General features: G+C 39.6%; 3 protein-coding genes across 4 annotated transcripts; all 3 read right to left on the bottom strand.

Moving 5' to 3' along the window:
* Positions 1 to 1,344: 1,344 nt before the first annotated feature.
* LOC136965430 (GTPase IMAP family member 7-like) lies at positions 1,345 to 4,309 on the bottom strand. Its single transcript, XM_067259585.1, has 4 exons — positions 4,239 to 4,309; positions 3,659 to 3,740; positions 2,733 to 3,512; positions 1,345 to 2,548 (listed from the first exon to the last, which is right to left on the bottom strand). The coding sequence occupies exons 2-4, from the start codon at positions 3,687 to 3,689 to the stop codon at positions 2,226 to 2,228; spliced, it is 1,134 nt and encodes a 377-aa protein (XP_067115686.1). The 5' UTR covers positions 3,690 to 3,740; positions 4,239 to 4,309; the 3' UTR covers positions 1,345 to 2,225.
* Positions 4,310 to 8,029: 3,720 nt separating this feature from the next.
* Positions 8,030 to 10,855, bottom strand: LOC136965432 (GTPase IMAP family member 7-like). Of its 2 annotated transcripts, XM_067259588.1 has the most exons (5): positions 10,693 to 10,855; positions 10,374 to 10,473; positions 9,438 to 10,196; positions 9,208 to 9,306; positions 8,030 to 8,985 (listed from the first exon to the last, which is right to left on the bottom strand). In XM_067259588.1, exons 2-4 carry the CDS (start codon positions 10,402 to 10,404, stop codon positions 9,251 to 9,253), a joined length of 846 nt encoding a protein of 281 aa, XP_067115689.1. In that variant the 5' UTR covers positions 10,405 to 10,473; positions 10,693 to 10,855; the 3' UTR covers positions 8,030 to 8,985; positions 9,208 to 9,250. The 2 variants fall into 2 exon arrangements, with proteins under 2 accessions (XP_067115689.1, XP_067115688.1); XM_067259587.1 differs by having other exon boundaries at positions 8,030 to 9,306.
* A 3,222-nt stretch (positions 10,856 to 14,077) lies between these two features.
* Positions 14,078 to 17,103, bottom strand: LOC136965431 (GTPase IMAP family member 7-like). The gene is made up of 4 exons (XM_067259586.1): positions 17,033 to 17,103; positions 16,406 to 16,487; positions 15,540 to 16,259; positions 14,078 to 15,392 (listed from the first exon to the last, which is right to left on the bottom strand). The coding sequence occupies exons 2-4, from the start codon at positions 16,434 to 16,436 to the stop codon at positions 15,079 to 15,081; spliced, it is 1,065 nt and encodes a 354-aa protein (XP_067115687.1). The 5' UTR covers positions 16,437 to 16,487; positions 17,033 to 17,103; the 3' UTR covers positions 14,078 to 15,078.
* Between the last annotated feature and the right edge of the window lie 6,318 nt (positions 17,104 to 23,421).

Genomic DNA, 23,421 nt, shown 5'->3' with positions numbered 1-23,421 from the left:
GATAAGAGCGTCTGCTAAATGTCTAAATGAGGAGTCAGGTGGCTGAGCGGTTAGGGCTGCGGGCTAGTAATCTGAAGGTTGCCAGTTCGATTCCCGGCAGTGCAAAATGACGTTGTGTCCTTGGGCAAGGCACTTCACCCTACTTGCCTCGGGGAGAATGTCCCTGTACTTACTGTAAGTCGCTCTGCATAAGAGCGTCTGCTAAATGACTAAATCTAATCTGATTCAAAATCATCTTAATTAAACTCAATTTGCGCAGTGAACTGCAGTTCTTAGTAAAGCCTCTAGATGGCATAGTTATTACAGTGATTCAGAGGATTCTCTTATGGGAAAAAAAGTGTTTGATTTGTCGAAGTGCCCCACAATCCCTTTGGCGATTCCTACTGCATGATGAGACTGCTTTTTATTTGCTTCGTTTAACATTAGTTGTATGTGGGCCCATGGGCAGGGGAGTATGGGAATTCATGACTCAGCTTGTATGGTATCGTTAAAAATGTGTCTGACTCATGTTATATTTGGGTGTTACGATGCCAAAGAGAATCCCACTACATAAGCCCAGTCATCCATATTCTGCTCTTGCAGTGCAGGGATGATCACTGATCATGGCACTCTTGATAACTTTTTAAAATGTGCTCACCTTGGTCTCAATCAAGTCCTCTGTGCTGTGACCGGCTGCGAGGAATTCTGGAGAGGGAGAAGTCCTGAGAGTTTCCAGTCTGTGTTAAAAGCCTTTGCAAAAAGGCTTGTAAGGCTTCTGATCAGGGACTGTTTATTAGTAGCAATTAGATGTAAATTGAATAAACTTTACAAGGTTGGTTAACAAAAACTGGAGTCTCTTGTTTTAACATTTCCCTTGGCCTTTGTCTGTATTTTCTACAACTCCAACCACACTTATATCCCATTGTGAGTGTAGAAACAACAGTGGTGTCCCTACCTGTCCTCCAGTGAAGGTCCTCGCTGAGCGGAGCTCCTCTGCAGGACCTTTATAGGGGAACGAGTCAGGGAACACCTCCCCTGTCTTCATGTTTAGCACAGCTTAATAAAAAATACAATACTGTGTGCAATACTGCCCACAAATGGGGGAAAAAGCCAGCACTATTTTCAGCAGCTGTAACTGGCTGTTTTCTTGGAAATGGATTTCAACATCATGTATTCATTCCACTGTATTTGGCATTATGCAGTAATTAATAAATGTAAACATGCTTACGTGTTGCTTAAACCAAACGTGTCTACATAACCCTGTATGACTCAGGTGTGATTGTAGACATGAATTAATTTACATTATTGCCAAAATGAATTTACCAGTCTGAAATATTAACCATTTAATGAATTATGTGTGTCCCACAAATACAACACAAATGCATCCTGCAGCACATCAGAAAGTCTACATTAAAAAAAGGAACTTAGACATCATAAAGCATAAAATCTATTTTTTACACCTTGATTTGTACATATTAAATATATATCTACATTGATTTATGTTGGGCTCTGACTGGACTACTCCCATGGGCGTAGATTTAGGGGGGGACGCTAGGTACTAGTCCCCACCAATATTTTAAGATGACAAAATTGTCCCCACCAATATTTTAGCGAACTCCTTTGTGCTGTAATTTGGATCGATTCAGAAAAAATATTTTGCACAATATATTTGCAAAACTCATTAGTATTATTGTTCGTCGTCCAGAAAAGTGGAAAATACATTTTCAAGTTATCCAATGCGCCCTCGAGCCTGCGAGACAAGATAATGTAATTTAATTGGCTGAAGTGGCAGTCAGAAACACTTCGTGAATCTTGACTTGCAGAAAGAGAGCTGTGTCAGTAGTCTGACACGGTAAACTACTAAATACGCCAGGAAATAATAAAGCCTCATATTAGTATTTCGTTTGGTCTCAGCATTGATATTTTTGACCCTTTTGTGCTTTGCATGTTTCCACTAAAATCAATTTTGTATGAACAAACATTAGAATACACTGCATGACAGTGCCTCCATATTGTGGTACTTACAGTATATTCAAACTTTTATTTTATTATTTTATTATAGCTTATAGCTTGCTTTTTTATTAAACAAACTAAATGGCCTATGTTATTTATCTTATTTACACAACGGCATTTCATTTCTGTCTCTACATGGTCGTCGCCCCCGCTGCCGCCCTACCCCCCCAAAACTGTAAACCTAGGGGAAACACTGGCTGTACATAATATACAATATATACAAGTCCAAAATACTATAAAAGGAGGTGTTTTGTTTGGACTGGGGTTGAGCATGGAATGTCTCTTGCTGCTGTAGCTGCTTCCCGGACAGCATAGCACACCACAACACTGACACCAATACCAACTACAATCCCAAGACATGAGCCCAGTGGTCCATATTGGGCTCCTGCAATCGCCCCAAAGAATGCTGCCACGATTGTAGTAATTATCATAAATAATGGCTTGATGTAGTGCTTCATTACAGCCATACCCGCCTCCTTGTAACCATCTCTAACTACCTCCAGGTCAACTTTCTGATGGCCAAGATCATCCTTTGTCTCCTGCTCTTCGCCACTGACTAGAAAGAACAAACAAACAAAACAGCTTGTTACAATCTGTAGTTAGTTTTGTGATATATTGGTTACAAAACTTGTGCTGTTCACATTTTATAGTGCACATTTCAAGATTTTGAATCAACAGATTTGGTTTCTATTCTATTCTTGGAAAATATTTTGTTCTACTCTTCAAAAATGTATGCTTACAGGTAAGTGGAATGTCAAGACTACTCCTCCGCTTCCTCAACCCCTCTTTTGCCTTCATTTCTGTTTTATACAAATCCTCCATATTTTTCAGCTGCCATTCGTATCTTTGTTTCTGTTTTGCCAGACTTTGTTTCATTCTTTCCTCATACATCCTTCTCGTCTCTGACACCTCTCTTGGCATCTTCCTCTCAAACAGATCATAGTACACTTGGGGTAAGAAGAACTCATCAGCGTTGTCCTCCACCATCACCTCAATCTTCTGCAGGAGCTCAGTCACCTGCGTACGATTACTTGAAGGTCCACAAAGAACATGATATCTGCCTCCACATTTCTCCAAAAGTGTTTTTGTACTCTCCATAACCTGTTTGGAGAGAGTCAATGTATCCTCTTCTTCACTAACAAACAGGAGCATAGTGTGTTTCCAAACCCTCTCTGACAAAAGCTCCATGTGGTGCTGGTTGGACTTTTTCTCATTGCCTGAAATCTCTTCCCCTAAGGGCACCACAAGCAGGAGAGCATGGGGTCCTGGGGGTAACAGAGTCACACTGTTTACTATTTCCTTTTTGATTCGGCTGGACGTGCGTTTCACAGACACTCTGTCCCAGCCCGGTGTTTCCACCACAGTCACTGTTCTTCCAGACACTTCTCCTTGCTTCTTCACACACATGCCTCTGTCTTTCCAGTTCCCTTCTCCCAGGATGTGTCCGGCAACCACACTCTTCCCGGCCCCAACTTTCCCCAGCAAAACGATTCGAAGATCTGACTGAGGAGAAAGATCGCCTGATGGGGGAGAAAAAACAGAAAAGGATTTAACTACTTCACAAACACAAATAAATAAACAATTGTACAACAATGTTTGAAGAGTTAATTGACTAAAAGTGGATAAAAGGGGATACACATTTGTAGAAGCAGGTGGGTTAGCATACCAGAAAACTTTCTTGAGATGTCAGCCGCCATTGTCCAGGTGGGGAGTTTTGTTTACAACCTGGGAGAAGTCTAAAGTCTCATCTTAAAATGAAAAACAAAGTAATCTTCAAATTAGCAACGCTATCCTCGTATAAGTCAATCGCTGTTTGTATATAAACAATTACAAATAGGCCTCATTTATAATATTTCACATAACTGAGTAAAAGCATCATTGGATTTCATCATACTGTGGACGTTACATCATTTTGTTCCTTTCCTGGTTTTCATATCAAGAATAATTGTAATTTGAGAAGCAAATATGAATGCTATAGCATACTAAATTGTACGCACTAGTACAATAAAAAGTGTACTCTACAACCCCACAAAGACTAAAAAACACTTTAAACCAGTTACCATGTGTTCATTAGCCAGGCGGACTAAAATTACAAGTTACACACTATGGACTATTGCACATCTCTACCAGAGAAGGTACAAGGCATATAACACTGAAATGAATCATATATTGCAATTAAATCTATTTCAAGGCAGATTGAGTCAAAGTAGTCATCAATTTTAAAACTTACAAACAACATAACTTACCTTATTTATCAAGCTACTGCAGGCGACTTCTGTATGCCGCAATCATGTTTAAAGAGGTGTGTCCATGGAAGCAGTTTCCTGGAACTGACTTGAAGTATTCACATGATTTACCTGGGACAGGGTTCAAGTTCACAATTGATAAGGAAGTATGACAACTGAACATGACTTTAAAGTATTTTTTCTCTAACAAAAGGGAGTTCAGACATTCACATATATTTTGTTTTAACATGCACAGTACATCTTTGCTCTATGAAACATGGATCTTTATTATTGCAGAACAGTGGAACTATTAGTATTGTAAAATGCAGGGAAAGAGTCTGGTTGTGTAATTGTCATGTCTTTTTTCAGGACTATAGAGGTGTGTCAAAGTAAATCTCCTGATGTCCTGACTGGCTGATCTGATCAGCCAGTCTTGCTTTGATGTTCCTTAAGACACTCCTTCCAGCTTCTTTGACCTGAAGTAAAATCATATGAGGAACACATTCCTGAGTTACCTTGAATAAAGTAAACATATATTTTCTTTAATTGTATTATTGTACTGTATTCAGGTAGTGTTTCCACAATTTGCTTGAGCAGATACATCTTTGTTTAAGATGTAACATGCTCTATGAAGACATTGGTATGATGCATATAGTGATTTAACCGCACTTAAAATTTTATTATCAACCCGTTCTCATACTCATACAGTACATGAGATATATTTACACCTTGCACAACTGACTGTTTGCTGATGTTCGCAGGTTACAGTATCGGCAGTGGACAATCCTCCAGTTTTAAACAGGGATTCTGCAGATCTACTACCGTCGCATCAAAGAAAACCCAATCACATGAACCCAGAGGTCACCTGAACAGGCGTGCCATACTTCAAGGAAAATTAGCTACACCTTTGTAGGGTTTAATTGGGGGACTTAAGTCACTGGACCATGGATTCCCAGACTGCACCTTGCATTTTGTAAAACACATAGGAGCACTATCCAATTCATTTTTCAAGCACTAAACAGTGTAGCAGTGCACACATACAATAGCATATGGGCACAGGGCATTGTAAGTGGTTGAAGGGCATATGTACTACTGTAAATTTGACTGATGAGAATCGGTTTTCACATTCCAGTCATGCTGAGTGGGGACAAATGGGTCCATTTGACCGAAACTAGTCATAAGTCTGGCCATGAGGATTGCACAAGGTTTGTTTCTTTCAATAGCTCCTGTGCTGTACAGACACTGAGTTTCTATGCAGAGGGAAGAGGTGCTAATCAGCTGAGGGCGCATCTTTAGTACGATTAAGAGAAACATAAGTTCTACTCAGTTTTCAAAATGTGTTTGAAGGTGTGTGCATGTGTGTACAAATGTTTTTGTCTGTGCTGGGATGAGTCCTCAACTTGGGAGAGCGGTAGAAGAGGTGCTAATCAGCTGAGGGCGCATCTGTGGTACGATTAAGAGAAACTCAAAAAGGGTCGGACTGTCTGTAACTACTGTGCGTAACACAAAGGAAACATTAATTAATAATTAATTGTATTTCATTTGGCTATTTGACAGTTGCAATTTTCATCTATTAACATCAACCAAAGATATCTTTATTCAACTCCATTTGCAGTTCTTAGTAAAGCCTCTAGATGGAAGTTATTAAGAGGATTCTCTTATGTGGAAAAAAGTGTTCAATTTGTGCCCCGCAATCCCTTTGGCGATTCCTACTACATGAGACTGCTTTTTATTTGCTTGGTTTGACATTTGTTGTATGTGAGACCATGATGGGCAGGGGTTAATATGAGTCTGGGAATTCATGACTCAGCTTTTATGGTATCCTTTAAAATGTGTCTGACTCATGTTATATTCGGGTGTTATGAAGTTGTCAGTGGTTATCTGTCAGTTACCTCTCTACATTCCTTTACAAAAGTTAATTTAATCTGACATTTTTAACAGTTTACCTCACAACGACGTTGGCAACTATGCCAAAGAGAATCCCACTACAGAAGCCCAGTCATCCGTATTCTGCTCCTGCAGTTGACCTAAAGACTGCTGCCTGTCACAAATGCAGGGATGATCACTGATCATGGCACCCTTGATAACCTTTTTAAATGTGCTCACCTTGGTCTCAATCAAGTCCTCTGTGCTGTGACCAGCTGTGAGGAATTCTGGAGAGGGAGAAGTCCTGAGAGTTTCCAGTCTGTGTTACAAGCCTTTGCAAAAAGGCTTGTAAGGCTTCTGATCAGGGACTGTTTATTAGTAGCAATTACATGAAAATTGAATGAACTTTACAAGGTTGGTTAACAAATTGGTTGGTCGGTATTCTCTACAACTCCAACCACACTTTTATATAATTTCAGTGAGTATAGAATCCCATTGTGAGTATAGAAACAACAGTGGTGTCTCTACCTGTCCTCCAGTGAAGTTCCTCGCTGAGCGGAGCTCCTCTGCAGGACCTTTATAGGGGAACGAGGCAGGGAACACCTCCCCTGTCTTCACGTTTAGCACTGCTGCTTGTTTACGTCACACTGATTTACAGCGTTTAATAAAAGATGCAATACTCTGTGCAATACTGCCCACAAAAGGGGAAAAAAGCCAGTACTATTTTCAGATGCTGTAACTGGCTGTTTTCTCGGAAATGGATTTCAACATCATGTATTCATTCCACTGTCTTTGGCATTGTGCAGTAATTAATAAATGTAAACGTGCTTACGCGTTGCTTAAAACAAACGCGTCTACATAACCCTGTATGACTCAGGTGTGATTGTAGACATAAATTAATTTACATTTTTGCCAAAACCAGTCTGAAATATTAACCATTTAATTAATTATGTGTGTCCCACAAATACAACACAAATGCATCCTGCAGCACATCAGAAAGTCTACATTTAAAAAAAGGAGCTTAGACATCATAAAGCATGAAATACAATTTATACACCTCGATTTGTACATATTAAATATGTGTATCTACATTGATTTATGTTGGGCTCCGACTGGACTACTCCTGTATCTTTAGGATTTTCTTGGACAAAATGGTTTTAGTAAAATAAATATATATTTTATTAATAACACAATTGCAACTTTCTTGAAAAGGGTAACATGTTTTCATCTTTGCATTGACCTATATTCATGTCTCTTTTCACTAAAATCAATTTTGTATGAACAAACATTAAAATACAGTGCATCCATATTATGGTACTTACAGTATATTCACACTGCTGTACATGAATGCTATTATTTTGCACTTCTGGTTAGATGCTAACAGTATTTCATTGGCTTTATACCCACGCAATTACAATAAAGTTTAATCTTAGCTAATCTAATTATCCTGTCATTAGATAATGTCATTAGATCATGTTACAAGTTATCCTAAAATGCTAAAATCACCAAACACCAAACATAACCAATATACAATATACACAAGTCCAAAATACTATAAAAGGAGGTGTTTTGTTTGGACTGAGGTTGAAGAAATTCTCTTGCTGCTCTAGCTGCTTCCCGGACAGCATAGCACAACACAACACTGACAATAATGCCAACTACAATCCCAACACATGAGCCCAGTGGTCCATGTTGGGCTCCTGCAATCGCACCAAAGAATGCTGCCACGATTGTAGTAATTATCATAAATAATGGCTTGATGTAGCGCCATAAGTATTGAGTTATTGGGGCACCACCTTGATATCTGTTTTAGAGAGACCAAGGAAACCTATAGTTAATATGTAATAATCAGTATTCTGAAGGAATTAATTTGTTCTATGAGTAGAGCAGATCATATAACATGAGGGCACTAATTAGGCTACACAAGTTAAAATGCTATACAATGATTTATTGAAGTAAATGGAAATACAATGAACAGTACTGCATATGTTATTGTTTGAGAAGAGTTGGATAGAAACATGTTGGATAACAAAATGAACAATTGGAACAATGAAATGGTGAAAAGAGTGGGAAGAGGGGTGAAAGGATCAGGCCTTGTCTGGTAACTGTTGTCTGGTAAGTCTAGCAGTAACACTAACAATAGTTAGCTTTACTTGTAGTCCAATCAAACACAATATAAATCACTTCATGCCAATGTCACAAGAAATATAGTCGCATTTACTTTTGTCGGTATGTTGATTAGTGGGTCAAAGCAGGCTCTGTTTAAGAGTTCGATCAAATGTCCTTTTGTCGAAGTATTCCTTTCAATCCGGTGACTGAGTTTGGTTTTCTCAGTCAGTTTGTGTAAGTGAGATAGTTCATTGGTCAATTCCTCGGCTTGGGTGTTATCCAAGCTGATTCACAGAGAGGTGTGAATGGAATGTAAGGATTGTGGCCTTCAAATGTTCCCACCTTGCATATACTTTATATTGATACACAACATTGATAAATGGTTTTGTTAGTAGATTACAATAAGTTGGATACCAAGGTTGTCTGACTCATCATAATGTAACATGAAAGGAAGTTACATTAAAACATCAAATTAAATCAACACAGTATAAAAGGGAAATATACTTTCCCCCCCAACCCTCGGGGGAGGGAGACAGATGGTCTCGTATTAACCCTTTGAAGCTCCTCCAGAGAGATAAGATGTCTTATAAGACATTGTATAATGCAAAGTTGTGGTTCTTCAAACAGTCACACGTTTACAAATTTCCTGTTTGGTTTTGTAGACTGAAATCAAATTTCCACTTCCATAAACGCCACTGATGCAGCTTCAAAGATTGGCTGTGCGCAGGGGGAAAAAGTGAATTGTCTTAATGGATTCATCTTTTGGGTAGACTTAATCCATTGATAGAACAAACTATAGAACAAAAAAGCAGAGTAGAGTTCAATCCATGTAACTCTCTACTGGCTCTGACTTTATCTTGTTCTGATAAAAACAATATATTTCAAGCCAGCTGTATGTCTTTACCCCAATTACCAACCTTTCATTTTCTGACAGAGGTGCGCCCCTAGTGCACAAAACAATCAAACAAAACTGTGAAAAAGTGAAATGGCTTCTATAGTAATCGTTCATTGAAACCTTGTCCATCTCCTTTCAACCCTCTTTGAGTGTCTTGAAGTTCCTATTCAGACGACATTGCTTGTTCTTCATCTCCTTGTAGTGTGGGATCTGCGTTCACTAAAAATAACGAACAAATACACAGAAGGTTAAAACCAAATAGCTTCCTACCATCACAGGCTAGTGTAATACTTGTGTTAGGCTAAAACTGAGCGCAGTGCATTGGGTCAACACAGATTTAGTTTACTTACAGCTAGGAAGCCTTTCCATACTTTTCCTCCTCCTCATCCCCTCTTTATGCATTCTTTCCGTTTTATACCAATCAATCTCCTGCTCCAACTCTTTTAGACGGTTTTCATATCTCATGTTCTCATGTTTCAGTTTCTCAACCCGGTCTTCATAAGTTCTTCTCTTCTTCTCAAACAGTTCATAGTACACTCGAGGTAAGAAGACCTCGTCAGAGTTTCTCTCCACCATTTTGTCAATCTTCTGCAGGAACTCAGACACCTGCATAGGTTTACTTGTAGGTCCACAAACTACATGATATCTGCCTTCACATTTCTCCAAAAGGCCTCTTGCACTCTCGATAACATTTGAGTGGGCATATTTGTTCTTCTCAGTCTCACTAACAAACAGGACCATGGTGTGCTTCCAAACCCTCTCTGACAAAAGCTCCATGTGGTGCTGGATTGACTTTCTCTCATTACCTGAGAGTTCTTCTCTTAACGGTACCACTAGCAGGAGAGCGTGGGGTCCTGGGGGTAACAGAGTCACACTTTTTTCAATTTCTTTTTTGATTTGGTGGGACGTGCTCTTCAAGGACATGGGGTCCCATCCCGGTGTGTCCACCACAGTCACTGTTCTTCCAGACACTTCTCCTTGCTTCTTCACACACATGCCTCGGTCTTTCCAGTTCTCTTGTCCAAGAATATTTCTAGCAAATACACTCTTCCCAGCTCCAACTTTACCCAGCAGCACGAGTCGAAGATCTGACTGGGGAATAAGACCCCCTGAGGAAAACAAAAACAGAAGCAGACACTTTTATCCCAAAAAGACATACAGGGGGCACTTGAACCTGCAACCACTTCACCTGCAGTCAGATTGCTCTACCACTGAGCTGTATACCCATCCACCTAATCCACTTTACAGACAAAATGAAAAGATTTCAGAAAATATGGTTAACGTACCAGAACCTTTTGTTGAGTGCTCAGCTGCCATTTTACAGGTGAGTCAACGCAAGCCTAGCCCTGTCACCTGGTAGTCCTGTCACCTGGTGGACATGGTTGTCTGCAACACAGATAGCCTACAGTAAATCACTTGTTAAATATGGCCCACTGCCCTCTATAGAGGCACATATCATACAATGCTGTTCTCTATAAATCAACTGAAGAAAAAACCCAACAGAAATTCATCATACATGACGTACAGTAAAGGACTGTGAACAGATAACTTGCTATTTCATGGTTAATAGTCACACAGAACGAGAACACTCGTGTTAAATTGAACCTGTAATAGTTTCTTTCAGTTCAACAAAAATGTCATGACTCTCGAAGAAAAGTATCGCCTGACAGAGAAAATCAAAATGTAGCAGTGTTCAGCCTAAAAACTATCATGGAGTCTTATGTGTATTCCTGACAGACGAAGTGCTCAAGTTACACTTTCGCTTTCAAGTTTGTTTATGTAAGCCTTATATGAACAGCACCACAGGAAACATTTAACAGAAGTAGTTAAACAGTCTATATAATTTGGTAATTAATTGGAAAATAGCAACATTCAGCAAGAGATGAATGTTAGTCTACACTATTAGTCGATAAATGTATGTTTGTATAATATTTACTGTATACTATAAATATATGACCGAACATCTAAACAATCAATTATTTATAAATTATACTGCACCAACGTATTTACTTACGTGATTGTACCGTTATTTACATGGGAGTAAAAATGATCTGAAACCTGTTCGATTTCTAGAAGCTTTTTTTGCGAATAACTAATGAGTGCAGTCGACGTTGCCTCGCTCACATCGACCAGCAAATCCAACTGGGAATCATTTGCCACAACCTACCCTCTATACGTGACCTGAAGTAAACTAGTAGTACAAGATTACCATAGGTTCAAGGAAATGGAACACACCATTACTGTAATGAGAGACATTACAGAACAATCGAGGGGGGAATTCTTACAGAATTCATTCACAGTTTATTGTCAACATATAATTTTATCTTTTGGAATTTTTTTCAGTAGGCTACAATGTGACAATTGTTCCATTGCATGATAGGGAAGCATATTGGACTCACATCTTTAGATTAAGTAGCACTGTGTTTAATTTGACCCTTAGTAAAATACATATATAATTTCAGTTTTTTCAATTCAATTTTTATTGAGAATCAACTCGCAGTGCACAATGTGTCGAGCATGTACCACTGAATTGTGTTGATTTTACACAGATTACTACAGTACATATTCAAATCGAACAGGGATAAACTAAATTCACAAGTACATAGATACATAGATATGGGCAGACTCAATATGAAGATAATATAAAGATAATATACACGTACAAGTACCAACCATTAAGTCACAAGAACATCACATACTGTAGATAATACTGATGTGTCCTCAGCCATTTGACTCATTGTACAGACGGATAGCCTGATGGAGGAATGAATTGCTGAGTCTTTTTTGAAATGATCTTTCATTACATTCAAATGAGAGAAACACAAGCATTGATAATTACTCCAACACATTGGGTTTCATCCTTTATATAAGTGGGAAGTGTATGCAACCAGTGATAGCAGCAGTTAAAATTAACAAAGTGATCATGGCTGTTTTGCTGTTTTGGTTGGTCGATCATTCCGTATACATAAACTGTTGCAAGGTCAAACTTCTGGATAAGATCTTCCAGCTTCATGTCATTATACTGCTCTGATTTCAGCCAGTGGAATTTGTCTCCTGAATATTTATTCACTTCAAAGACAAAATGACGGACACACACTTCACAAGTTCAAAGTCTGCACCACAAATGCAAATGTCGGTAGCAGAGCCAAGCCTGCTGTAGGGTGAGGCTGGTAGCAAAGCCAAACCTTTAGCACTGTGTAGACACACTGGAGCATCACAGTATCAACGAATGAACATAAGAATACTGTAGGATAGGTGGTTTAACAGTTACCAGGCATGAGACTCCGATTGTGGCGGATGAGTCCTCGACTCCTCAGGGTCACGTCTTAACAGGAAGCACGGGCAGATCCCCCGGGGTGCCTGGATAGGAGATAGCACTTGAGAGCTGGGGAAGGTGTGTGTGTGTGTGTGGGGGGGGCACTCCAGCATCTCACTCATACCATGAGGCCTTATCGCAGAGGCCTTTGCTGCATGTCTTTCCCTCGCTGACTTCCTGGGTTTCCTGTCACACTTAACTATCTGTCCAATAAAGCATGAAAAATACAAAAAGAATATTGGCCCTATTAACAAAAAAAAATTGTGGGAGGGTTTGGCAAGAACATGAGAATACAATAACAGGTCAACTTGAGGTTTATCTATGCAGTGAAAATTAGTGAAGAAGTGGAGGAGGTATGGTCTTCTCATCCCAAACCTCAGTTAGGCTCTATCTAATTCCTTAAACACACACACTCACATACAGTGCACATTCACTTGTAAGTGTTCCAGTAGCAACATGTATGACTACAGAGTTCAATTGTTTTTTTTGTTTTTGTATTTATGATGGCTGACTCCCTATTTCAGCAATTAAGTCAAAGCTTACCCTAACACTATTCTTTTTTATCCAAGGTACAATTTGTTTTATGGCTGCTTGCTATCAGGTGACTTATTCATGTAGATTGTTGAAACTCCTTTGAAAGCAACCTTTAGAAGCATACGGTTTCAAACTATGTCCATCCATTGTTGAAAAAGCATCCAATATAATATTTATAGAATTTGTTCTATTGGCTATAATAAAACACTACCTGCTGCTTTTCATTCTCAACTCAATGCTTAAAATCCACCTGAACCAGCAACGACTAGCTTTTTTACTTGTAATCTATAGGTCTACTTACAGTATATCTGGAACTACACAGCAGATTATTAAGTAGAAGACACACAGCAAGCTAGTTACTACTTGGTTAATAAATATTGATATTTGATGAACCCAAGTTTCTTAAATATATTAGTGTGATTGTCATTTTCAACTCACTTTTGGTCTTTTTTGAACCGTACTTGCGAACAAGCTCAGATATTTGCTCTTCAAAATGTAGTACTTCTTTGCCGTTTCCTATTTTTATCTTGCATTATGTCAGAGGATCTTTGGTATACTACTGACCCACAATTTCTGTTTGTATGCATACTACTCCTGGGAGTCAGATGGCTGAGCGGTTAGGGAATCGGGCTAGTAATCAGAAGGTTGCTGGTTCGATTCCCGGCTGTGCAAACCAAATGACGTTGTGTCCTTGGGCAAGGCACTTCACCCTACTTGCTTCGGGGGAATGTCTCTGTACTTACTGTACTGTAAGTCGCTCTGGATAAGAGCGTCTGCTAAATGACTAAATGTAAATACTTTGAAGGCCTAGGGAGACTACGCACCATACAAATCAGGATATATTTGGCAGCCATTGTGTGTATGCATAGGCCTACACATACTTAGCATGAAGTATATTTCGGCGTTTAGGCTTGCAGTTGACTGGAGAGGTGCATAGACTGTCGGAGGGAAACCAACTGCTGTTGACAAACCGTGACGTACTAAATCTTTGTCTGGGATAATAAACAGTAGTATGGGTACTGGGATGCACCCAGTGGTATACTGTAGTAGTGCCTGAAGAGGTGCATTACAGCATTACACAGTGAGACAACTAACTCAATTACATATCATATATATTATCTTTTAGCTGAATAAAACAGATTTAGTGGATGGAAACATTTTAATAAATGATAAGCTAAACTATTTTGACGACTATACAATTTTTGCAAATCCAATATAGCATTCACAATGCACAATATAACATGATCTTGAACATGGAACCCCTGTACGTGCACCCCACCTTTCTAACCATTCCTATCTTTATATTTTCAGCAACACAGAATCCATATATTTATTCAGTTTCATTATATTACATTATTTGAATAACTCCTGCTTAGTGTAAAGGCTTAGTGTTACATGCGTAATGTTGCTTTAGTATATGGAATTATCAGCCATTACACCATTACAGATCACAAATAGTCAAGTAAAAGATGGAAATATTACAGAAATCCCAGTTGTATAATCTTAGATGAGAAGATTCACACACAAAACCAGCTGTGACATTCTTTGCATTTCAGTTTAGCAATACTTGTCTTTGTACTCTCTTCTCTCTCTTAGAGATGTAAAAACTTGCGTAGAAAATGTTACAGTCCCCTGGCTGTAATACCACAGGTTGCTCCTTCAGTTTTTGAGCCCAGTCATATGGTACATGAATTAGAAGCTAACACAGACCATATAGTTACTTAAAACACAGTCACTGAGAAGGGGCATGCTATAAAACAACATATAGAAAACATATATTATCCTTAATATGGATATCAGTTTCAGTTTCCAAAATAATATCCCATTGTCTGGATGCCATCGATATCAGATGTATTGGAAACCCTATTAATCAGTGAGTCATGCATTGATATCAACACATTGATAAAGTACAAAATAAAATAACAATGTGTTGTTCTGTCTGTATACAGTGCTGAGTGTAACATGACCGACAGCTCAACTTGTAAAAAATAATACACACAAGGCCGTCTAATCCAGCATCAAAACACGTATATAAAAAGGGAGGTGAAAAATGCAGAAAAAAGTATTCTATTTAACAATATACACAGGCATAATGGACAGCCTTTCACGCAACATATAAAGCTGCAGATTTATTTGAGTCGTCACCTCATACCAGGAATTTGGCTTTTGGGCGAGATGTCTGTTGTTTTACTGACTGCCGCACGAATACCAAAGCTCACAAGAACACCAGCAGCAATGCCGAATACAATTCCAACACATGAGCCCAGTGGTCCATACTGTGCCCCTGCAATTGCCCCAAAGAATCCTACAATAATTGCAAGGAAGATCAGTGATATTATATTGAAATTGTATATCGGTACAGGCATCCCAACCTCCTTGTAACCATCTTTGACTGTCTCTTGGTCCACTTTCTGACAGCCATGATCATCCTTAGTCTTCTGCTCCTCTGTGCTGACTACAAAGAACACACATAAAAACAAAAGGTTCAAATCAGAATATAATCATTGGGTATTTACATGTCAGACGTGTCCTGCAGTTGAATCTGAATGTTTCATACATTCCACACAGTTTTGTTACGATTTTACAAATGGATTATGCTTACACTCAGATGAAACATCCATGCTATTCCTCCTCTTCCTCAACTCTGTGTTTGCTTTAGTCTGTGTTAGCTGGAGTTCGTAACTCTGTTTTAGTTTCTTCTCCCGGTCTTCATATGTTGTTCTCGTTCGCTCAAACAGTTCATAGTACCCTTTGGGTAAGAAGAAATCATCAACCTTCACCATCCCCTCAATCTTCTGCAGGAGCTCAGTCACCTGCATACGATTACTTGTAGGTCCACAAAGAACATGATATCTGCCTCCACATTTCTCCAAAAGGTCTCTTGTACTCTCTTTAACCTGCTCAAAAGGAGTGACTTTATCCTCTTCATCAGTCTCACTAACAAACACGAGCATAGTGTGTTTCCAAACCCTCTCTGACAAAAGCTCCATGTGGTCCTGAACAGACTTTTTCTCATCGTCTGAAATCTTTTCCCCTAAGGGCACCACAAGCAGGAGAGCGTGGGGTCCTGGGGGTGACAGAGTCACACTGTTCACTATTTCCTTTTTGATTCGGCTGGACGTGCATTTCACAGACATTTTGTCCCAGCCGGGTGTTTCCACTACAGTCACTGTTCTTCCAGCTACTTCTCCTTCCGTCTTCACACACATGTCTTTGTCTTTCCAGTTCCCTTGGCCCAGGATGTGTCCGGCAACCACACTCTTCCCTGCCCCAACTTTCCCCAGCAAAACGATTCGAAGATCTGACTGAGGAGAAAGATCACCTGAGGGGGGAGAAAAAACAGAAAAGGATTTAACTACTTCACAAACACAAATAAATAAACAATTGTACAACAATGTTTAAAGAATTAATTGACTAAAAGTGGATAAAAGGGGATACAAATTTGTAGAAGCAGGTGGGTTAGCATACCAGAAAACTTTCTTGAGATGTCAGCCGCCATTGTTCAGGTGGGGAGTTTTGTTTACAACCTGGGAGAAGTCCAAAGTCTCATCTTAAAATAAAAAACAAAGTAATCTTCAAATTAGCAATGCTATCCTCGTACAAGTCAATCACTGTTATAAACAATTACAAATAGGCCTAATTTATCATATTTCACATAAGTGAGTCAAAGCGTCATTGGATTTCATCATACTGTGGACGTTACGTAAGGGATAATGCCCGACGAGGTGTCCAATATCACCTGATAATAGTTCATTATATTTTATAGTCCGCTCAGCTCAAAGATTCCTGGTTTTTCATATCAAGAATAATTGTAATTTGAGAAGCAAATATGAATGCTATAGCATACTAAATTGTACACAATAGTACAATAAAAAGTGTACTCTACAACCCCACAAAGACTAAAAAAACACTTTAAACCAGTTACCATGTGTTCATTAGCCAGGCGGACTAAAATTACAAGTTACACACCATGGACTATTGCACATCTCTACCAGATTAGTACAAGGCATAAAACACTGAAATGAATCATATATTGCAATTAAATCTATTTCAAAGTAGTCATCAATTTTAAAACTTACAAACGACATAATTTACCTTATTTTTCAAGCTACTGCAGGCGACTTCTGTATACCGCAATCATGTTTAAAGAGGTGTGTCCATGGAAGCAGTTTCCTGGAACATGGAACTGACTTGAAGTATTCACATGACTTACCTGGGACAGGGTTCAAGTTCACAATTGATAAGGAAGTATGACAACTGAAAATTACTTTAGAGTATTTCTTCTCTAACGACAGTCCAGACATTTTGTTTTAACATGCACAGTACATCTTTTCTCTATGAAACAAGGATCTTTATAATTGCAGAACAGTGGAACAATTAGTATTGTAAAATGCAGGGAAAGAGTTTGGTTGTGTCATGTCTTTTTTCAGGACTATAGAGGTGTCAAAGTAAATCTCCTGATCTGGATCAGCCAGTCTTGCTTTGACGTTCCTTAAGACACTCCTTCATATGCACACATTCCTGAGTTACCTTGAATAAATAAACATACATTTTCTTGAGTAATTGTATTATTGTACTGTATTCAGGTAGTGTTTCCACAATTTGCTTGAGCAGATACATCTTTGTTTAGGAGGTAACATGCTCTATGAAGACATTGGTAGAATGTACATAGTGATTTATCCGCACCTAAAATGTTATAATCAACGCCTTCTCATACTCATATATGAGATATATCTACACCTTGCACATCTGACTGTTTGCTGATATTTGCAGGTTACAGTATCGGCAGCGGACAATCATCCAGTCTTAAACAGGGGTTTTGCAGATCTACTACCATCACATCAAAGAAAATCCAATTACAATGAACCCAGAGGTCACCTGATCAGACGTGCCATGCTTCAAGGAAAATTAGCTACACCTTTGTAGGGTTCAATTTGGGGACTTAACCCTTGTGTTATCTTCGGGTCATTCTGACCCATCAGTCATTGTGACCGTCGTATTACGACATATTTACCGCATACAAAAACAAAGTGAAGCATTTTCTTTTAACCGTTGGGCTGTCTCAGACCCCCCACATTGCAACGGTTAAAATATAATTATTTTTATTTGTTTTTGTATTGGGTAAAATTGGGCAAACACATCTTGCATTTGCAAACAAAAGTGGAAGGATTCCCTCCTTCCATGCGGAAGCAATTGTTCCAAAAGACTCTTCACATCTGTTTTGTGTACTTTGTTTGTGGTTAATTCCATAGCCTTAGTATCGGTTAAGAAACTGTTTAGTGATGACTCTTGCATTGAGCTTGGTGACTTCATCGAGCATTAAAATGATTCTCACCTATGTCGGAGAAATGTAATTAACTGTTTTGCACTCGAGATTACAGGTAACAGTAAATAGACATTTCAAAGTCATATGAGTTGATTCACTGCCGTCATATAAGTCTTCCAGTCATGCATGAGCAATCCCAAGAGTCCCTGGCCTTACATCTTTATCTGGAGAAATTATAAAAATGATCTACACAGAACTCCTGAGAGGTTCATATTTCAGATATTAACACAACTGGAAAATAGGCTATTCAGTGTTGTATTACATTTATGTTAAGTTTCTACAATCATAAATAATACATGTATCATATTTGACATGCTTTATTGGCAGAACAGCAAAGCTACTAGTATTGTTGAATGTTGCAGGGAGATAGTCATAGTTAAATGGCCTTGGATCTAGTATGACTTTGCAAGTGATTTCCACTGTCAATGGGGATGAAAATCACCCACTCATCAGCTAATGCCTTTTCAAAAACAAAAGTCTGGGAAACGTAAGGATGCAAATAACACATAATTGGTTTCACACCTTTATATTGAAAAAAAAAAGTACAATGTTTTAAAATGTACAGTATATATGCATGTTCACAGTGCTCCCTGGTGGATGTAATACTGTACATGTTGAACATTTTACCTGCCACAGTAAATTCCTTGTTTGTGTAAACTTTCGTGGTGAAACCAAATTCTGATTTAAAATGATTCGCTCTTAATTCACATTTGAGATACTTAAAAAGATGCCCAAGAAATGTAACGTGAGCATGCACTTTGTCACAAAATGTACAATAATAGTAACAATTAGAATGAACATTCAAGAGTTAAATGAACTTACATAGAGTATGTGACATAAATAACCAAACAAATACAACAAACAACAGACACAACACTTAGAAACATACTAAGAAATCAAGGGGAGTACTGGATCCATATCTACAGATTAAGTTGTATTCTATTTACATTTTACATTTAGCAGACGCTCTTATCCAGAGCGACTTACAGTAAGTACAGGGACATTCCCCTGAGGCAAGTAGGGTGAAGTGCCTTGCCCAAGGACACAACGTCATTTGGCACAGCCGGGAATCGAACTGGCAACCTTCAGATTACTAGACCGAGTCCCTAACCGCTCAGCCACCTGACTCCCTCCCTATTCAACTCAATATCTGGCCAATAGTTTTTCTGGTAAACCTGCCCAGGATGTATCCAACAAGCACAAGAGCAGCACATATAATGACAACTGTAATTCCCTCACTTACATGTAACGGAATAACGGAGCCTCCTTCCAATATAAACATAATGAGTACACCAGTTGCTATTATACAAAACAAGGAAATTATGCTAGTTCTGCTGATCTTGTGAATAGCTAAATCAAGCTGTGCCTGTTTTTTGTGTAGTTCTACCTTCATGTTGTCTTGTGCTCTCTTCTGTTCATCGAAAAACTCATTTGTTTCCTGTTTGAATGTCTCAATGACTGCCATCACACTATCAAGTTGTGCTTTCAGCGCATGTTGGTTTTGGATCATACGATTCAGCTCAGATCTCAGGTCCTCAAGTCTGTGCCTAACCATATGTTTGTCGATGTTTCTGTCCATATCTGCTCTGAAGAGGCCTAACTTCTTGCTGAAGTCCTCCAGGTCAATCTTTTGGAACAGCTCAGCTTTTAGCCGTGACAGTTTATTCCCTGGATCTTCACTCACTTCAATCCACAACATCAAAAAGTTAGAAATGTTGCACTGTACAGGACTGTTTGATTTCACATGGCTGCACACAGACATTCATTTAGTTGTTTTCAGTAGAAGCAGGTAAGACATTTAGTTAGTATTCATAGCAGAACTTGTTGAATACGGGTACTATTTACACTTTCAATCAAATTATTTAAATTAATTGTGTTCCTGAAGCGTACTCACTGTTGGGGGGAAGGAGCTCGTAGCTGCCCTTTCTCTTCCTGACCCAAGGTCTTGTCCCAGGTACAGGAGACGGGTCGATTGCAGTTGGCTCACTCATGTTCCTAATCACTTCTGAAACGATAGGATAATAGCCTATAGGACCTACTAAATAGTTTTTGTTCTTTTGCAAGCTCTTCTCTTGCCTACACCTCAACATAACTTTTCTTAAAAAGTGACGCCATTTTATCTTGTCTAATATTGTAACACAGTTACGTAGGTGATGGACCTTTGTTAAGGCACAGTTCAGACAGGAGGTATACCTGTCATCATCTATGATGTAGATAGAAAAAAGCATTTATCTATTTACATAGTCCATAAATGTCGCGCGACAAAGTGCACCAGTGCTTTCAGTTCATATCAAATATCTAAAGGGCGAGACAAAAGCTGTGGCTTGCAATAGCAGCCTGCAAACACAGAAAAAATAAAACATAACTAAACCATCCAAAACAAAGTTATATCAGAGAATGTCTAATAAGGGGAGAACTGCCACTCTCGTGAAACTTCCGGCTTCTGAACTGGTTGCAGTTCCATTCTAGTTCCATATGAGGGCGCTAACGGCCTAGTAATTTGAATTCTGAATTCGAAAGGGGAGGCAAAAAAAATACACACCAGTGAATGGTAAATGGACTGCATTTATATATCGCTTTTCTACCTTAGCGGCACTCAAAGCGCTTTACAATGTTTTGCCTCTCATTCACCCATTCATACTCTCAATCATACATACCGACGGCAGCGAGCTACCATGCAAGGCGCCGGCCTGCCCATGGGGAGCAACTTGGGGTTCCCAAGTGAATTGAATGTTACAACAACGACATACGTCTGTGCAACACAGTCCTAGCGAAAAACAGGAACATCTGCCTGTCTCACAGGCACTTTTGCAGCCGTAGTATCACATGCAAAACACTGTCAGGGGCCGAATTTCTGGTCATCCAGGTGACGTGCAAGGTCCCATCCTCAACCATATCCATCCATGTGGACAAAAAGCAGCTACCTTGGTGTAGAACGATCACGTGTCGAACCGTGCCACCAAAATCCTAATGCGCTCTGAAGAAACTAGTTTTGCATAAAACATACACGCATCGACAATCGACTGGAATGTTAGCACGAACCTTTTTAGGTAGCTAAGCACGACTCGTTCTTTTTTATGAGCTAAAGATTGTGTAGATGCCAGACTGTGGAGCGGGATGAAACGATAATAGGGTTCACCTTACGGCCTAGTCCCATTCATTGTGCACTCGCCCGCGATCACCCCCAGTTGAACTCTGGTTTAAATGCAACCAAATTCGGTACAATGGGGGTTAATAGGGAGTCGACAGGTAGGGATGGGACATATGGCGCATCGATGCTTGTGTCGCAAAAACAATACGCACAGTTTCGAAAAAGTGGTTTGGAGCTTGTGTCAAATGACGATGCCACGTGATTGATGACGTTCAATGCTTCAGACGTCACGAACTGGTTCAAAGTTGTGGCGCACTTCTAAACCTTAAAAGAGGGAAAGAAACCAGTGCTTGTCGTCTTAATAGGAGGCGAACACTACATTGGCAGAAGCGCAAACAGTCATTAGTAGAGTACATAGTTATTATTAGAAGACGATTAGAGAATTATCATTAGCAGACGAGAAGTAGGTTACATTAGCAGAATAGTATAGTTCATCAGCAGAAGAGAAGTAGGTTATATTAGCAGAAGAGCAGAAAGTAGAAGACGATATGGATGCTACCGGAGGAAGAAAACGATCAAGAGTATGGGAACATTTTGATATGTTATCCCCCAAATGTGGCCAGGACGGAGGACCCTCTGGACTACTGGGTCACACGCAAGGCCCTTTACCCTCAGTTATTTAAAGTGGCCATGCAGTTTCTGTGCACACCAGCATCCTCAGTGCCTTGTGAGAGGATCTTCTCCAAGGCTGGAGAAATTGTGAGCCAGAGGAGAAGCCGCCTGAAACCCAGTACAGTCGAACAAATCCTGTTCCTGAATAAGAACTTATAAATGTTCTCAAATCAGACTGTTGCACAAACACATTCCCCCGAACCCCGTTATGGTACACTGCCTTTTCATATTGCACAAGCACATCCCCACTGTCCCCACAAGTATTCCCCTGATTCACAATACATATCACAAATGTAAGGAAAGAGACAGCTATATAAGCAGAGTGGTCGTGTAGGCTACTACTCTGTATCAGCGGTCATTTAATACTTCCATACACTTAAGCATTCTACCGCCCTTATACTGTTTGCTGAACATTACAAAGTGTGGTGTAGACTAGTTGAACATCACAGTAAAACATATTTATTGTATGAAAATTACACAGTTCTCAAATACACATGTATGGTTTTAATGAATGAACACGAATATTAGACCACCACGTAGCCTTACAAAAATGAAGACATTGAATAATTAACAGGCGAAGTACCGTCAGAAACTACTGGTACATCTCATTCAGTTGAGATGGCTGCTATGATTTTAGCTGACCACTAGATGTCACTGTGCTCTCCAATTTCAATGCGCCAATAGTTCGGCTCTTTGGTTCGGCACAATCCGGAAGAAACCACCAAAGCTTCATAAGGCATCGCTTTCCCATCCCTATCGACAGGCTCTCCGTAGACGGGCTCTGGTTATATTTCATGGGGCTACCCTAAACACGAAGTTTAAAAAGCACTCACCCTCGACATCAATCGGCAAGCAACTTTGTCACGCATTCAGGCTCAGCGTATATGGTCTGCAATTACCCGCGCCTCCCATCAAGTGGCCAAATCACTTGCGCAGGTAGCCTACTAGTGCACCTTATTTCCGTGTCCTACCTGACACACCTGGCTTCATATTGGCTCCTCCCAGGCTATTCTTACTGTACAACTAGCTAGCTTTTCCGCATTCAGTGTTAAAAAGATGTCCTTGTTAAAATGTTGTTTAACCTATATCCCGTGACCTAAGCTGCATATGCTACACATGCTAATAGTTGTGTTTGTGTCAACATTTACCGCAACTACGGCATAGTCTGCAGCCTCCTGTCTCATGCCCTCCCGTCTCATGCCCAGACATTAGGTGCGTTCGACATGGACTGCGGCTGCATGAAACGACCGGCGAGAGTAGCCGCTTGCAGTCGGGGAGGAGTTGAAAACGGCTCTGTAAAGTCGGACATTCCAGCTTCTCGTGGTTTGCTGCGTTGACGTCAGTCATGGCCGATCAAGCGCTGTTTGCTTACTTTACTTTATTTATAATTAAACT

This window comes from Osmerus mordax, chromosome 21, assembly GCF_038355195.1.
Source record: "Osmerus mordax isolate fOsmMor3 chromosome 21, fOsmMor3.pri, whole genome shotgun sequence".
In the NCBI taxonomy this organism is placed as follows: Eukaryota; Metazoa; Chordata; class Actinopteri; order Osmeriformes; family Osmeridae; genus Osmerus; species Osmerus mordax.
The sequence above is the reverse complement of the archived record's forward strand: the minus strand, read 5'-3'. Positions and strand labels throughout refer to the sequence as shown.

Bases quoted from the DNA above. Each gene is read 5' to 3' on its own strand.
- LOC136965430 (XM_067259585.1), bottom strand. From the start codon at position 3,689: ATGGCGGCTGACATCTCAAGAAAGTTTTCTG. The intron at 3,513-3,658 runs GTATGCTAACCC...CTCCCCCATCAG, and splicing joins CATCTCAAGAAAGTTTTCTG to GCGATCTTTCTCCTCAGTCA. The intron at 2,549-2,732 runs GTAAGCATACAT...TGTTCTTTCTAG, and splicing joins TCTTGACATTCCACTTACCT to TCAGTGGCGAAGAGCAGGAG.
- LOC136965432 (XM_067259587.1), bottom strand. From the start codon at position 10,404: ATGGCAGCTGAGCACTCAACAAAAGGTTCTG. The intron at 10,197-10,373 runs GTACGTTAACCA...TGTTTTCCTCAG, and splicing joins GCACTCAACAAAAGGTTCTG to GGGGTCTTATTCCCCAGTCA. The intron at 9,307-9,437 runs GTAAGTAAACTA...CGTTATTTTTAG, and splicing joins TATGGAAAGGCTTCCTAGCT to TGAACGCAGATCCCACACTA.
- LOC136965431 (XM_067259586.1), bottom strand. From the start codon at position 16,436: ATGGCGGCTGACATCTCAAGAAAGTTTTCTG. The intron at 16,260-16,405 runs GTATGCTAACCC...CTCCCCCCTCAG, and splicing joins CATCTCAAGAAAGTTTTCTG to GTGATCTTTCTCCTCAGTCA. The intron at 15,393-15,539 runs GTAAGCATAATC...TGTTCTTTGTAG, and splicing joins CATGGATGTTTCATCTGAGT to TCAGCACAGAGGAGCAGAAG.